This window comes from Nipponia nippon, unplaced genomic scaffold (assembly GCF_047370975.1).
Source record: "Nipponia nippon isolate SJK-2023a ecotype South Korea unplaced genomic scaffold, ASM4737097v1 scaffold_14, whole genome shotgun sequence".
Lineage (NCBI taxonomy): Eukaryota > Metazoa > Chordata > Aves > Pelecaniformes > Threskiornithidae > Nipponia > Nipponia nippon.
The window spans coordinates 5340949-5352777 of record NW_028262330.1 but is presented as its reverse complement, the minus strand read 5'-3'; the positions used below and the strand labels follow the sequence as shown (position 1 = coordinate 5352777).

General features: G+C 61.9%; 1 protein-coding gene across 2 annotated transcripts; it reads left to right on the top strand.

The window, feature by feature from the left end:
- Window positions 1-5635: 5635 nt before the first annotated feature.
- On the top strand, window positions 5636-10458 carry CBX4 (chromobox 4). 2 transcript variants are annotated; one of them, XM_087750957.1, is made up of 5 exons: window positions 5638-5915; window positions 6001-6044; window positions 6834-6899; window positions 7599-7665; window positions 8204-10458. In XM_087750957.1, the coding sequence occupies exons 1-5, from the start codon at window positions 5847-5849 to the stop codon at window positions 9533-9535; spliced, it is 1578 nt and encodes a 525-aa protein (XP_087607083.1). In that variant the 5' UTR covers window positions 5638-5846; the 3' UTR covers window positions 9536-10458. The 2 variants fall into 2 exon arrangements, with proteins under 2 accessions (XP_087607084.1, XP_087607083.1); XM_087750958.1 differs by lacking the exon at window positions 6834-6899 and having other exon boundaries at window positions 5636-5915.
- Window positions 10459-11829: the final 1371 nt, after the last annotated feature.

The window sequence follows — 11829 nt, the reverse complement described above, 5'->3', positions numbered from 1 at the left end:
AAGTTGAGCTGTCTGGGGCTTGCAGCGTGTTGGCACCGTTTATTTTTTGATGGAAGTTTTTGTGATTCCAGTGGATGGAGAAGATTGGAAAAGCTTGCACAAAACATCTCATTCCTTTCACAACTTGCTGGGCAGCGGAGCGGCTCCTTGCTGCTGCGACCAGCGGATTGCAGCCTCGCCGGGAGACACATGCGCAGACCCATTTCTGATGGAGAAAATCTCATCGTTATACTCAGCTGCCAAGGAACAGCATCAGCTTAAGTGATAAGAGGAGGAAGAGAGCTCCGAGGACAGCCCTCTCCAGGGCTGCTCGAGGAGCCGAGGGGGACGGCAGAGAGGGTGCAGGGCAGGACGAGGCAGATGATGTGCGCCAGGCTCCCTGCAGTGCGTAGGGGAAGGGATTCCCGTCTCCCTCTGCCCTAGAGCCACAGCCCCGCTCTGCTCCCAGCGGGCAAGGGGATACCTTCCCGGGTGGGGATGCTTCCCCGGTGCTCGCTGTCTGGTCTGCGTTGCTCTGGAGACGTGGGGCAAGCAGGACCTGCTCCTACCATGTGGGTGCTGAGCCCTGTGCCATGGAAGGAGAGTCACAGCCAGAGACAGAGGGACTTCAGTGGCTCTTTCCTCTGAATTTCTCCGGACTTGCCTGCCTCTAAGAAGATTAAAGACAGATGGTCTCCGAGGCTCCCTCACTGGCACCCATGCTTGAGGCTGGGGGTGAAGGCACAGCGGAAAAGGTCCATGGGGAAGGGGGGCTATTCCCACCTGAGTCCCTAAGGGATGGAGTCTCCTGGGAGCCTGCTGTTCAGTGCTGCCCTCCCTGCTTGCGCTGACTGCGGCTCTGCAGAGCAGGGCTGTCGCCTCCTTCCTCGCAGGGGGGCTCTGGGGAGGTGGGAGAGGGGAGCCCAGCCATGCCCCCAAAACAACTGCTCTGGCTAACGGTGCCGCGTCTACTCAGTGTCTCAGCCCCTCCATCGGCCACAGGAAAGCAGGCTGCACTGTGCTTTGTTAAACCGCTGTGGAAGCGCGCTGTGTACTCCTGACAAGCGTCTCCTTCTTGGGGATTTTGCACGCAGCCTCTCCTGGTTTGCGCTGGAAGCAGCACCAGAAAAGAGAATTCACCTCACGTGGCCCCGTGTGCACCCGCAGCAACTGCAGCGACGCACTTGCGAAGCCATCTAAATTTCCATGTGATGACCCAGTTCAGGGTGGTTTTGCCTCTGGATTTTCCCACTGCTGCTGCCTCTGGGTGGGTGGTGGCAGTTCCAGACCCTGCCACTGTGCTTGGTTTTAAGGCCACCACGCTTGCTCCACGCTGACAGCCCCAGCCCTGAGTGCTCGGACTCTTTATGGCGCTTTCCTTGAGCGTTGCAAAATGCTGGGCGCTGATTTTCTTCCTGCAGTAGCATCTGAAAATACTCTCGTGTGCTCCGTGGTCCTGTATGTTTTACTGAAAGCTTTGAGGAGTAAACAGCTTGTTGCAAAGGGGTTTTTGCTGCTTTAGAAAGCCCGTTACACTGGGGGCAGGGCGCACATCACTTCAGCTGCAGGAGTGAAGGTGGTGGGGATGCTCCAGGGGTTTTCAGTGTGCACGGTGGAGTAAATTCCTGCCCAGCTTCCAGCAGAGCTGACTCTTCCTTTGCCGTTTTGCAACAGCCCTGGCCAGCAATCGCTGAGCTCCTCAGCACCAGCATTGGGTTTGAACTGCGAGGCGAAGGGGCAGCTTGTATTTAGAAGGAGACAATAATTGCAAGTCAGATTTGCTTGTTCAATACTCTATTGACAGATTTGCCTTGGCAACCTGGAACAGGGTTTCATTGTGTGGTTCTTACCTCATGGCATCCTATTGATTGGGTGGGTGGGTTTTGGTTTTTGTGGGGTGGGTTTGTTGTTTTGGTTTTTTTTTCCCCCCAAGCTTACCTACTCATTCTTTTTCTTGTCTTTCTCCAGCATGGTGTTGACCTCAGCAAGGGCTATATTGTAATCTGGTTTTCAGACTGGCCACAACTTCAAATGCAAGCCAGAGCTGACAAAAGCAGAAGGGCAAATCCATGGGCCCAGCTGGCCAAGGCTGCGGGCGGCCAGGTAGGAATGAATGGGGCCAGTGCCCTCCCCCTCCTTCCAAGGACGCTGTCGTGCAAGAGAGTTGCAAAGTCCGTGCCTGGCCGCCTGCGAGAGCGGCCTTGAAGGAAATGCTGTAACTATTCATGAATTAACTTTCTGTTATTATTTGGTGCTTAGCCTGGCGTGCTCCTGGCCTGTTTGGGCTCCGGGACGAGCTGCTGGCCCTGCTGGGGCAGATGGGAGGAAAAGCTGAGCACCCAAACTGCAGCCTTGGAGTCTTTGTGGTGGAATTGGAGGATTACAGCTCAAAAAGAATTGGTGGTTTGAATTGCTAATAATGATACAGACTAATGAGCAACATCAGAAATCATGGCATGTGTAATCAGTGCTGCTTGATCGCAAACATACAGCAGGTCTGCGGGAGCTACTGGCGTAAGGGGCGAGGGGAAGCAGAGCATCTTGTGTTTTGGAGAGGTAGAACCCAACCCGAGTGAGGCACCGCCACAGAGCTGGCTCTGGCTCCGGGGTAAGAACTTTCTAAATAATGATGAAAAGAATAAACCTAGACAGACATCAGCTCTGGGTAGCAGGAGGGAACATGGCCAGCAAGTATTTGAGGGGAAATTGCCTTGGTATGCTTCCTAGCACCTGCAGGAAGCCCATCTGTCTCCGGCTGTTCGAGGTTTTGTCTTACAGCTGCAGCCCCCGCTCAGGATCAGGCCCTCGCGGGGCCGCCCGCTGCGCAGGCACAGGGGGGCGGCCGGAGCCCCGCGCTCGCTCTGCTCGCCCCTCCGCCGGGGACCGAGTCCTCCTGCCGAAAGGAGCGGTGCTCCTACGGACGATGCTCTGCAGATAAAGAGGAATCCGAATTTTTGCACAGGTGTGTGGCAGAGGGGAAGAACACCCACAGAATGGGTATCTGCACCTCGTACCTGCCTTATAAACAGGCAAATCATAAACAAAATGCATGGTATTAAACAACTGCTCTTTTGGCTTTAAAAGGCAGTGGTTGGCTCTCACTTCTTTTGGTTGGAAACCCTTTTGCTTTTCTCATCCCTGTGATATGCCCCAACCAGTCAAGAAGAGGCAGCAGTTGGAAACATTTCCTGCTTTCCTTATTTAGGATATTTTATGTGGTTCAAATAAGGTGTCCTCTTTCAAACTGACAAAGGGAAAGATGTATCAGTTCACGAACTGCTGCTATCTGAGCAAGGTAAGAGATAGAAAATCACCACCATTACAATCATTACTGCGAATCATGTGCAATCAGCCCGGTAACAGAAAGCAGATGAACATCCTGCAGAAACCTACAGGATGGGAGCTGGTGCTGAGCCGCGGCAGCCACGAGCCAGGCAATGATTAAAATGCTTTTAATATTGGTTTTCAGTGTTGCTTTCACTTTTTTTTTTTCCTTAATATATGATATTTCATCAATGGCCTCTCGTACTGCTCCCGCAGCAGGTTCTACAGAGATGCCAAGGATGTCTGGTCACACATTTAAAAATATATATATTTTTATATAAATCTCTATATATGCAGCCAGCCAGCCCCTGCCCTCCTTATCTCGCCTTCCCGACTGTGTCCTGGGAAGAGCCGAGCCTTCCCGGCCGGGCTGGGCCCGGAGCGCCCGCGGCTCGGTGGGCTGGACGCGCTCTGCAGCTTGCCCAGATTGGAGGGGAATTGCACCAAATCGTGCTCGTCCCTGGGCATTTCGTTTTATTGCAAGCATTAGTGGTTTGTGCTCGGCTTGTCTCCTCTGGCAACAGGAGAAGCTTGAAATGTCAAAGGGGAGGGTTAACAAACTCTGCTGGCATAAATTTCAATGAATGTATGTTTCTTAGGAAAACTGCTAAGTTAAAAAAAAAAAATTTAAATCTTCCTGTCTGTGCTTTCTTTCGGCTGCTGTTCACAATGGATAATAATTCTTACATTAAGCCCCTTCGGCCCTCCAGGGAAATCAAAATTGTAATATCAGTTTGCTTTTTATTGGCTCGGCTCTACGATCGCGGCGGCTGCGTCTTTGTTATGGTCTCCGGCGCGGTGACATTCAGCCGTGCCTCCCCGGTGCCCCCGCACCTCCGGGCCCGGGAAGGGCCCCCGAAGGCGCAGGCTGCTGCCGCCCGGGGCCGCCCCGCCCGGGGGGACGGCGACCGGGCGAGCCCGCGGGGTTGCCACGGGCTGGGGCGGGACCGGCCCCGGGGGGGACGGGGAGCACCCTCGGGGGGCCGGGCGCTGCTGCCCGACCCCCGGCAGAGGAGCCGCTCCGGGGCCGCTCGGGCTCAGCCGCGCCGCTCCCGTACCCCGGCGAAAGTTGCCGGGAGCCCCGCGGGCAACCGTGGCCACGGGGGGTGTGTGGGGGTCCCAGCCCCGCGGGGAGCGGCCGCCCCGTCCGTGGGCCGGCAGAGCCCGGGCGGGGGCTGCGGAAGCGGCGGCGCCGGGACTCCCGGCTCCGGGGCGACCTCGCTGCGCACCGGGCGCGGTGGCTCCGGTCCGGCCGCGGCTCCCCTCCGCGGCGTCGCCTTCCTCGGCGGCGGCTCGGGGGCACGGCCCGGCACCTGCGGGGACCGAGCTCGGCCAGCCCCGGGAGCCGAGACCCCCGGGAGGGTCTGGGGGCTTCACGCCGAACCACCCTCCACCGGCAGCGCCTTCCCGGGAACAGCCCCACGCGTGCCCGCGGCCCCCGTCGCCCTGCCCCGCGGGATGCTGTGGGTCGGGGCGCTGCTCCCGCAGCGGCGGCGGGGGAGGCCGGGGGCTGCGCGGAGCCGCCGCGGCTTCGCACCGGGAAGGTGCCCCGCTGCTGGCGCGGCCGGCCCCGCTCCACCTGCCCGGGGGAAGGTCGCCTTTCGTTCCGGCACCGCCACGTTCCCGTAGCAGAGCGGGGAGGGGCTCGGAGGTCCGTCGCTGGCAACCCGCGGCGCGGCGCGGACACGCGTGGGCCTCAGCGAGCTCCCCTTCATCCGCTCAAACGAGAAGCGAGGGCGCGGAGCCGCCCGCCCCGGGCTCTCCGCAGCCGCCCCGCCGTTCCCGCACGCCGCCGCCGTTTGCGGCTTCCGGCAGCGGGCGAGGGAAACTCGCCGCCACCTGCCCCGGGCCCGCTGCCCCGGCCATCTTGCAAGGGGGGGCGGTGTCCCCGCCGCTGGGTGTCCCCGGGCCGGGCTCCCCGCGGAGCAGCGCAGCGCCCGGCCCGGGAGCGGGGCGAGGGCTGCTCCGGGCCGGGGCCGCTCCCTCGCATCCGCCGGGCCCCACGGGAGGAGGCGGCGGGCCGGGGTCAGGGCCCAGGGCAGCCCGCGGCGTGGAGCCCTCCCGGGGGTGGGGGGCTCGTCCCCCGCTCCGGGACTCCGCCGGTACCGTGCGGACCCTCCCACGCATCCTCCGGGCGGGTCCCCCCCCCTCCCCGGGGCGGGTCGCGCACCTGCCCCGCGGGCTCTGCCGCCCCCCGCCGGCCCCGTGGGGGCCGTGCTGAGTCACGCGTGGGGCGGGGGCCGGGCTGCCCGCGTCTCCCCCCTCCGCGCCGCTCCTGCCCGGCCCCCGCCCGCCCCCTCCCCGCCTCGCTCCCCGGCAGGTCTGCGCCAATCCCCCGGCCCCGCCGTTGACGGGCAGCCGGGCCCGGGAGGCGCCGCCTCCCTGACGTCTCGCTCCGGGATTTGCACGGGTTTGCGGTGCCGCGGCGGCCGGGGCTCAGTGTCTGTCGGGTCGGCGGCGGGAGCTGCCGGAGCCGGAGCCCAGCTCGGCTTGCAGCGGCGGCCGCGGACGCCCGGGCCGGCCCGGCCCCTCCCGGCTGCAGCATGGAGCTGCCGGCGGTGGGAGAGCACGTCTTCGCGGTGGAGAGCATCGAGAAGAAGCGGATCCGAAAGGTGAGGAGGGCGGGGGGCGGCGGGGGGCGGCCGGGCGGGCGGCGGGTCCAGCTGACGCCGTGTCTTTGCCTCCCGCGCTCCGCAGGGCAGAGTCGAGTACCTGGTGAAATGGAGGGGATGGTCGCCCAAGTGAGTACCGAGCGGGGATGGGGACGGGGATGGGGATGGGGCTAGGGGACGGCCCGGCCCGGCGGCGGGGCTCCGCCGCGCTCGGCGCCCCGGGAAAGGGCCCCGGTCAGGGCGGCGGGCGGCGAGAAGCGGCGGTGGGGCCCGGCGGCGGCGGCGGGAGCACAGCGAGGCGGGCAGGCGGCGGCTGATGTGCACCAGAAAATGGCTCCTTCCCCCTTTCCCTCCTCGGGAGCCGGGCTCCATATTGCAGAACCGAGCGGGAGGGGAGGGAGGGGAGGGGGGGGGGAAGGGGGAATAACCGCAAAAATAACCCGCGCCGCCCCGCAGCCCGCGGCGGGCGGGCGGGCGGCCCCCGAGAGCCGCCCGCGGAGGCGGAGGCACCGGCCGCGGGGCGAGGGCGGCCGCTGCGGGCTGCGGAGTATTTGGGGTTCGCATGACAGTGCCGGCGGGGGGGGGGGGTCCGCGCCGCTGTTCCGGACTCGGGGGCCGGGTCCCTTCTCCGCGCCGCGGCCGCTTTTCCTGGGTCCGGGAAAGGGGATTTGGAAAATTTCATCATGACATGCTTAGAATTCCTCCGGAATAATAACTGCGCTAAATAAACAGTTCCGTCCCCGTAGCCGCCCCCCCCCAGCGCCCATCCCCCTCCCCCGGGACCCGAGCCCCGGCCGCCCGTTCCCAGGCGGGCCCGGTGCTGCGGCCCGGCGGCGGGGCACCCCTGCCCGGGACCCCGGCCCCCCCCCTCCCGGCGGGGCCCCGCGGCTGACGGCCGCTCTCCTCCCCTCTCGCAAGATATAACACGTGGGAGCCGGAGGAGAACATCCTGGACCCCCGGCTGCTCATCGCCTTCCAGAACAGGTGAGCGGGGTCGGGGGGGACCCGCGGACCGGGAGGGGCGGCGGGTACCCGCTCCCCGAGCCCCTTTCGGTAATTGCAGATGCGTCACGGAGCCGGGGGCCGCGGCGGGGGCGGGCGCGGGACGGGCCCGGGCCCGGGCTTCGGGGGCGCGGCCCCGGCGGGGCGGGCGGTGCGGGGCCGCCGGGCGACGCCTCCGGTTCAAGGTCCCCCCGCGCCGCGCTCCCCCCACGCCGCGCCTTGCGCTCCTGCCTGCCCGGGGATTTGATGCCTGCGAGTGGAGGAGGCGGCGCTGCTGCTGCTGCGCTTGGACGGGCTTTTTCTTTTTTTTTTTTTTTTTCTGCCCTTTTTTTTTTTTTTTTTTTTCTCTTTCCGTGCATTTATTTCCTGTAGTATTTTGGCGCAAACTGTAAACTTCAGCCCCTCGCTGCAGCAGGGGGAGGCGGGAGCGGGGAAGTCGCCTCGCCAGGCGCCTGCTGCCTCAGCGGGTCGGCCGTCCCCCCGTCCCGCTGCTTCCTTGCGGGACCCCCGGCCTGTTGCTCCGCACCTGCGGGGCCCCGGCTCCCCTCCCGCCGCCCCTTCGCACCAGCTCGCTGCACCCGTGTAGGGTCATTGGCACCGCAGGAGCTGCCATGCATGGGGTGCACCCCAGGGGTCTGCATGCCGCCGCTCGGGCCTCGCTGTGACTCTGTGTTCCCGCAGGGAGCGGCAGGAGCAGCTGATGGGATACCGCAAGCGGGGGCCCAAGCCAAAGCCGCTGGTCGTGCAGGTAAATGCGCGGTGGAGCCCAGCCCCGCACCTCCCAGGCAGCCTGTTTGCAACGCGGCCCCATCCCCAGGGAGCAGCTTTCAGCGGGTTTCATCATGCTAAGGAGCCGTGCGCGCAGCCCGGGCGCCTCGCAATGCCCCGGGGACCCCCAGGCCCCAGCGCTGAGCTCATCGGGCGGCCCCAGCCCCCCCTTACCCTCCGGGCTGCAGGGCAGACCCGCTGCGCCCACGGCCGGGCAGCATTAGCAGGCTGCTCGCAAGCTCGGCAGCAGCGGTCCTGCTTGGCCCCTGTTCCCAGACAGCTGATTGAAGGGTGCTTTTCTTCTTTTCATTGCTTCATTAATCTGGAGCAATGCACAGCCTGTACGTTGGAGTGGGCTGGGGCCGCCTGCTCGAGAACACGGCACCCCGTGATGCAGCGTCCCGTAACGAGAGCCACTGGAGGGGTGGGGGTTTCACCGGAGCCTCCGGCACCTGCTGGAGCACCAGCACCTCCTTCTCCGGCCCCATCTGACCGTGGCCCCTGGCTTTGTGTTGCAGCTTCCCTCCTTTGCCCGCCGCTCGAACATCCTGACGGGGCTGCAGGACCCTGCCGTGGACAACAGGCCAAAGCTGGATCTCGGCTCCTCTGGCAAGAGCCAGCAGCACCAGTATGAACTCAACAGCAAGAAGCATCACCAGTACCAGCCCAACGGCAAGGAGAGCAGCATGAAGCACCAGTCCCACAGCAAAGGGAAGTATTACTACCAGCTGAACAGCAAGAAGCACCACCACTACCAGCCGGACCCCAAGATGTACGAGCCCCATTACCAGCCCAGCAGCAAGGAGCCGCAGAGCCAGGCCTGCTTGGACAGTAACAAGAGCCCCCTGGTCGCCCACCCGGACAAGTGGGCTCATGGCCCGGCCAAAAACCTACTGGGCCCGGTCAAGAACCTCGCTGCAGAGAGCAAGAGTGGGGCTGAGAAGAACCTGTCCAGTGGTACTGGGCCTCCCCCCAGGGACAGGGTGGCCAGCAATGGCCTCGGGGGCAAGATGAAGATCGTCAAGAACAAAAACAAGAACGGGCGCATTGTGATCGTCATGAGCAAGTACATGGAGAACGGGATGCAGGCGGTGAAGATCAAGTCCGGGGAGCCGCCCCGGAAGCGGGCTGCGGAGGAGAGGACTCCTAAGAAGGGTGGGGAGGAGAAGCTGGAGGCTTGGAGGAAGCCAGGGGAGGAGAGGGTGGTGGGCAGCAATGCCCTGAGCAAAGCAGAGGGCGAGGGCTGGCAGCCCCCCACGGAGCTCGAGGAAAGTCCCCGAAAGACTCCCCTGGCCAAGGAGCTGCCCCTTCCTCCGGCGGAACAGCCCCTGCAGCTCACCACCAAGCCGGACCTCGTGCCCTGGTCCCTGAGTCCCGTCTGTGAGCACAGCCCTTCCTCCATGGGACTGAACCTCTCCAGCCCCGGCTCACGGAAGCGCTGCCTGTCGGAGCCGCAGGCAGAGCGGGAGCCGGGCAAGAAGCGCCTGACCTCCCGCAGCATCAGTGCCCCCACCTGCCTCAGTCCCCCAGCCCCGGAGCGGCCGGAGCTGCCCGCCCCCGCCCAGCCGGAGGTCATCCTGCTGGATTCGGACCTGGACGAGCCCATAGACTTGCGCTGCGTGAAACCGCGGGCGGAGGGCGAGCTGGCCTTGGCGCAGGTGAAGCCAGAGGTGCCACCAGCGCAGGCCGAGAAACCGGCCACAGAGCCTCCACAGCCCCAGGAGGCCACGGAGGAGGAGGAGGAGGCCGAGTCCCTGCAGGAATTCAAGCCCTTCTTTGGGAATATAATTATCACAGACGTGACCGCAAACTGCCTGACCGTGACCTTCAAGGAGTACGTGACGGTGTGAGGTGGGACGGCGGCTGCTCCCCGTGGGAGCTGCCTGCCCGTCCTGGGGCTGCCGGCCCCACAGCCTCCCTCTAAGGTACTGGTGCCCCTTCCCCGGAGCCTGCGTGCCCCCTGCCCGCGCCGCGGCGGCCAAGCCTGCCGTCTCCGCCGAGGGGACGCCGGGGCAGGGCTGGGCATGGCAGCCTTCCCTGCCACGCGGGGTGTCCTCGCCGCTGCTCCTGCCCCGCGGTTGGGGGCTGCCCCGGGACCTGCGGGCACCGGGACAGGCGAGGATGGGGCCCGCCAGTTACTCAGAGTTATAGTATTATATTTTAACAGTGCTAACTTGTCGAGTGATTCTTGCTCCCGTTTGTACGTGGTGTTATTGAAATGTATTGTTTGAGCTGAAAGCTGGTCGCTCTCTGGCCACGCTAATATATTTATTTGTAGGTATTTATATAATGAAATATAAAGCCTAGATTTATGGAGTCCCTAGATCACCTTATAAACTATATCAAACGAATATTTTCTGTTCTCCTTTTTAACCATTCAGCATTTGTTAGTCTCGTCCCCTTGCCCTCCTTACGACCCGCAGGACCATCCCCAGTATATATTTTTTGATACTGTACACATGTGGTGTTTCTATGTGCAAAAAAAAAAAAAATCGTTATCTAAAGCTAAACAAGCTATTATAGAAATTGCTGCTATTAGAAAATGTCTAAACTATAAGCTTCCAATTATTAATTGCTTGAATGTAAATATTAAATGGAGATGTTGAAAGTGCATTTGATGTTCTGCAGCTAGTGTAGATCGGATTGCAAAGCCCAGCTGCTGGGAGGTGGAGCGCGAGCTGCCAGCGGCGCTTCCTGGTCCGAGGGCTGTGTCACGGGGGAAGAAATGTATCATGCAATCATTGCAAAGGACTATAAACCTTTACAAAAACTACCAGGATTTGGAGTGCATTTGTTAACTGCATATGGCTGGCACAGCAAGCGGCCCCGTGCGGGCAGGCTGTGGCTGGGGTGCTCCGGAGCAGGTGCTTGCAGGTTAAAATGGGCTCCGAGATGCAACAGATCGAAGGTAGTTCTGGCTTTTCCCCAAAAGCGCAGATGAAAGCGTGCTGCCCGCGGCGTAAGGGCACCCCGTTTTCTCCTGGTGCTGCCCAGGCGGGCAGCAAGGCCGTAGGAGCCGGTGGTTCGGTGTTTCCCTCTCCCCGCAGTGCCGAGGCAGGGCTGTGCTTCTCCAAAGCAAAATGGGCTGCGCAAGGTCTGCGATGGGAAATCTGGAAGGTTTCTGGGAATGCAGGCCGGGAAAGTGGCTGCAACGGATGGGTGATTGCTAGTTCTCAGCCTGACGCTGCCGGATCAGCGGCATTAGACAAGGAGTTTAACTTCTTCAGAAAGGAAGATGGTCCAAATTCCACAAATAAGCCTGCAGGCATCTCTGAACTAGATTAATAATTGCTGGAGTCCACTGAAAATACAGTGCAGGGCTAATTCTGTACAAAATGGCTCACGTGAAGGTGGCAGCCCAGCAGCGTGGAGCCTGTCTGCAGGTGGCTGGGATAACCCCGCTGCCCCCGGGATTCCCTGTAACGTTCCCAAGCAGAGTCGAGTGCTCATACGGTAACTGCCCTCCGAATCTCCTGCTTGCCAAAGTGGCTCCGTTGCCAGCCTTTCTCATCTTGGGCTTTTGCTTGGAGCTGATTTCTCTTTCAGGGATCTTAGTTGAAATATTGTTGTTGATGGCACGTGAATGTGTATGGACAAGAGCCTCAAGCTTGCAAGAAGCAGAATTAATTGGTTTGGGTGAGGTGGACCCTGCAGTTACGCGAGAGTTCCCTGAAGCCGTGGGTGAGTTGCCCCTGCCGTGTGCGAGAGCCCAGGGCATGGGTAGCACCCTGCGGGCTCAGCCCCTGGGTCCTGCTGTGGCACGGCGTGTGTCTGTCCGGGCGGTGCTGTTCCCAAAGCAAAACCAAACCCCTCCGTCTCGTGCTGCCCACTTCTGGGCCACCTAGTCTTCCCAGGCTTCGTTTTATTTAAATAAAGTCAAAAGTCAGCTTGGCAACTCTTCTTTTTTAAATCCTGAGGATTATGTGGCATCCGCAGAAAGGTGGGGCAGCATCCAGCCAGGTGGCATCTGCTGGGGCTTGTTGGCAGTGGGAGCCGCTGCATGAGCTGTGTCGGCCTAAGTGATGCCTACAGATGTTCTCGTGCCAGAGCACTTTTCCAAGGCAGCTTGGGTTAAATTGGAGGAAAAGCAACCACTGAGTGTGTGGGTGCCATTTTCTCAGCTGGGACAGCCATGGAGGCTTGT

Coding starts and splice junctions, on each gene's coding strand:
- CBX4 (XM_087750957.1), top strand. CDS start 5,847: ATGGAGCTGCCGGCGGTGGGAGAGCACGTCTTCGCGGTGGAGAGCATC. Junction 6,045..6,833: donor TGGAGGGGATGGTCGCCCAA/GTGAGTACCGAG, acceptor CCCTCTCGCAAG/ATATAACACGTGGGAGCCGG. Junction 7,666..8,203: donor CAAAGCCGCTGGTCGTGCAG/GTAAATGCGCGG, acceptor TTTGTGTTGCAG/CTTCCCTCCTTTGCCCGCCG.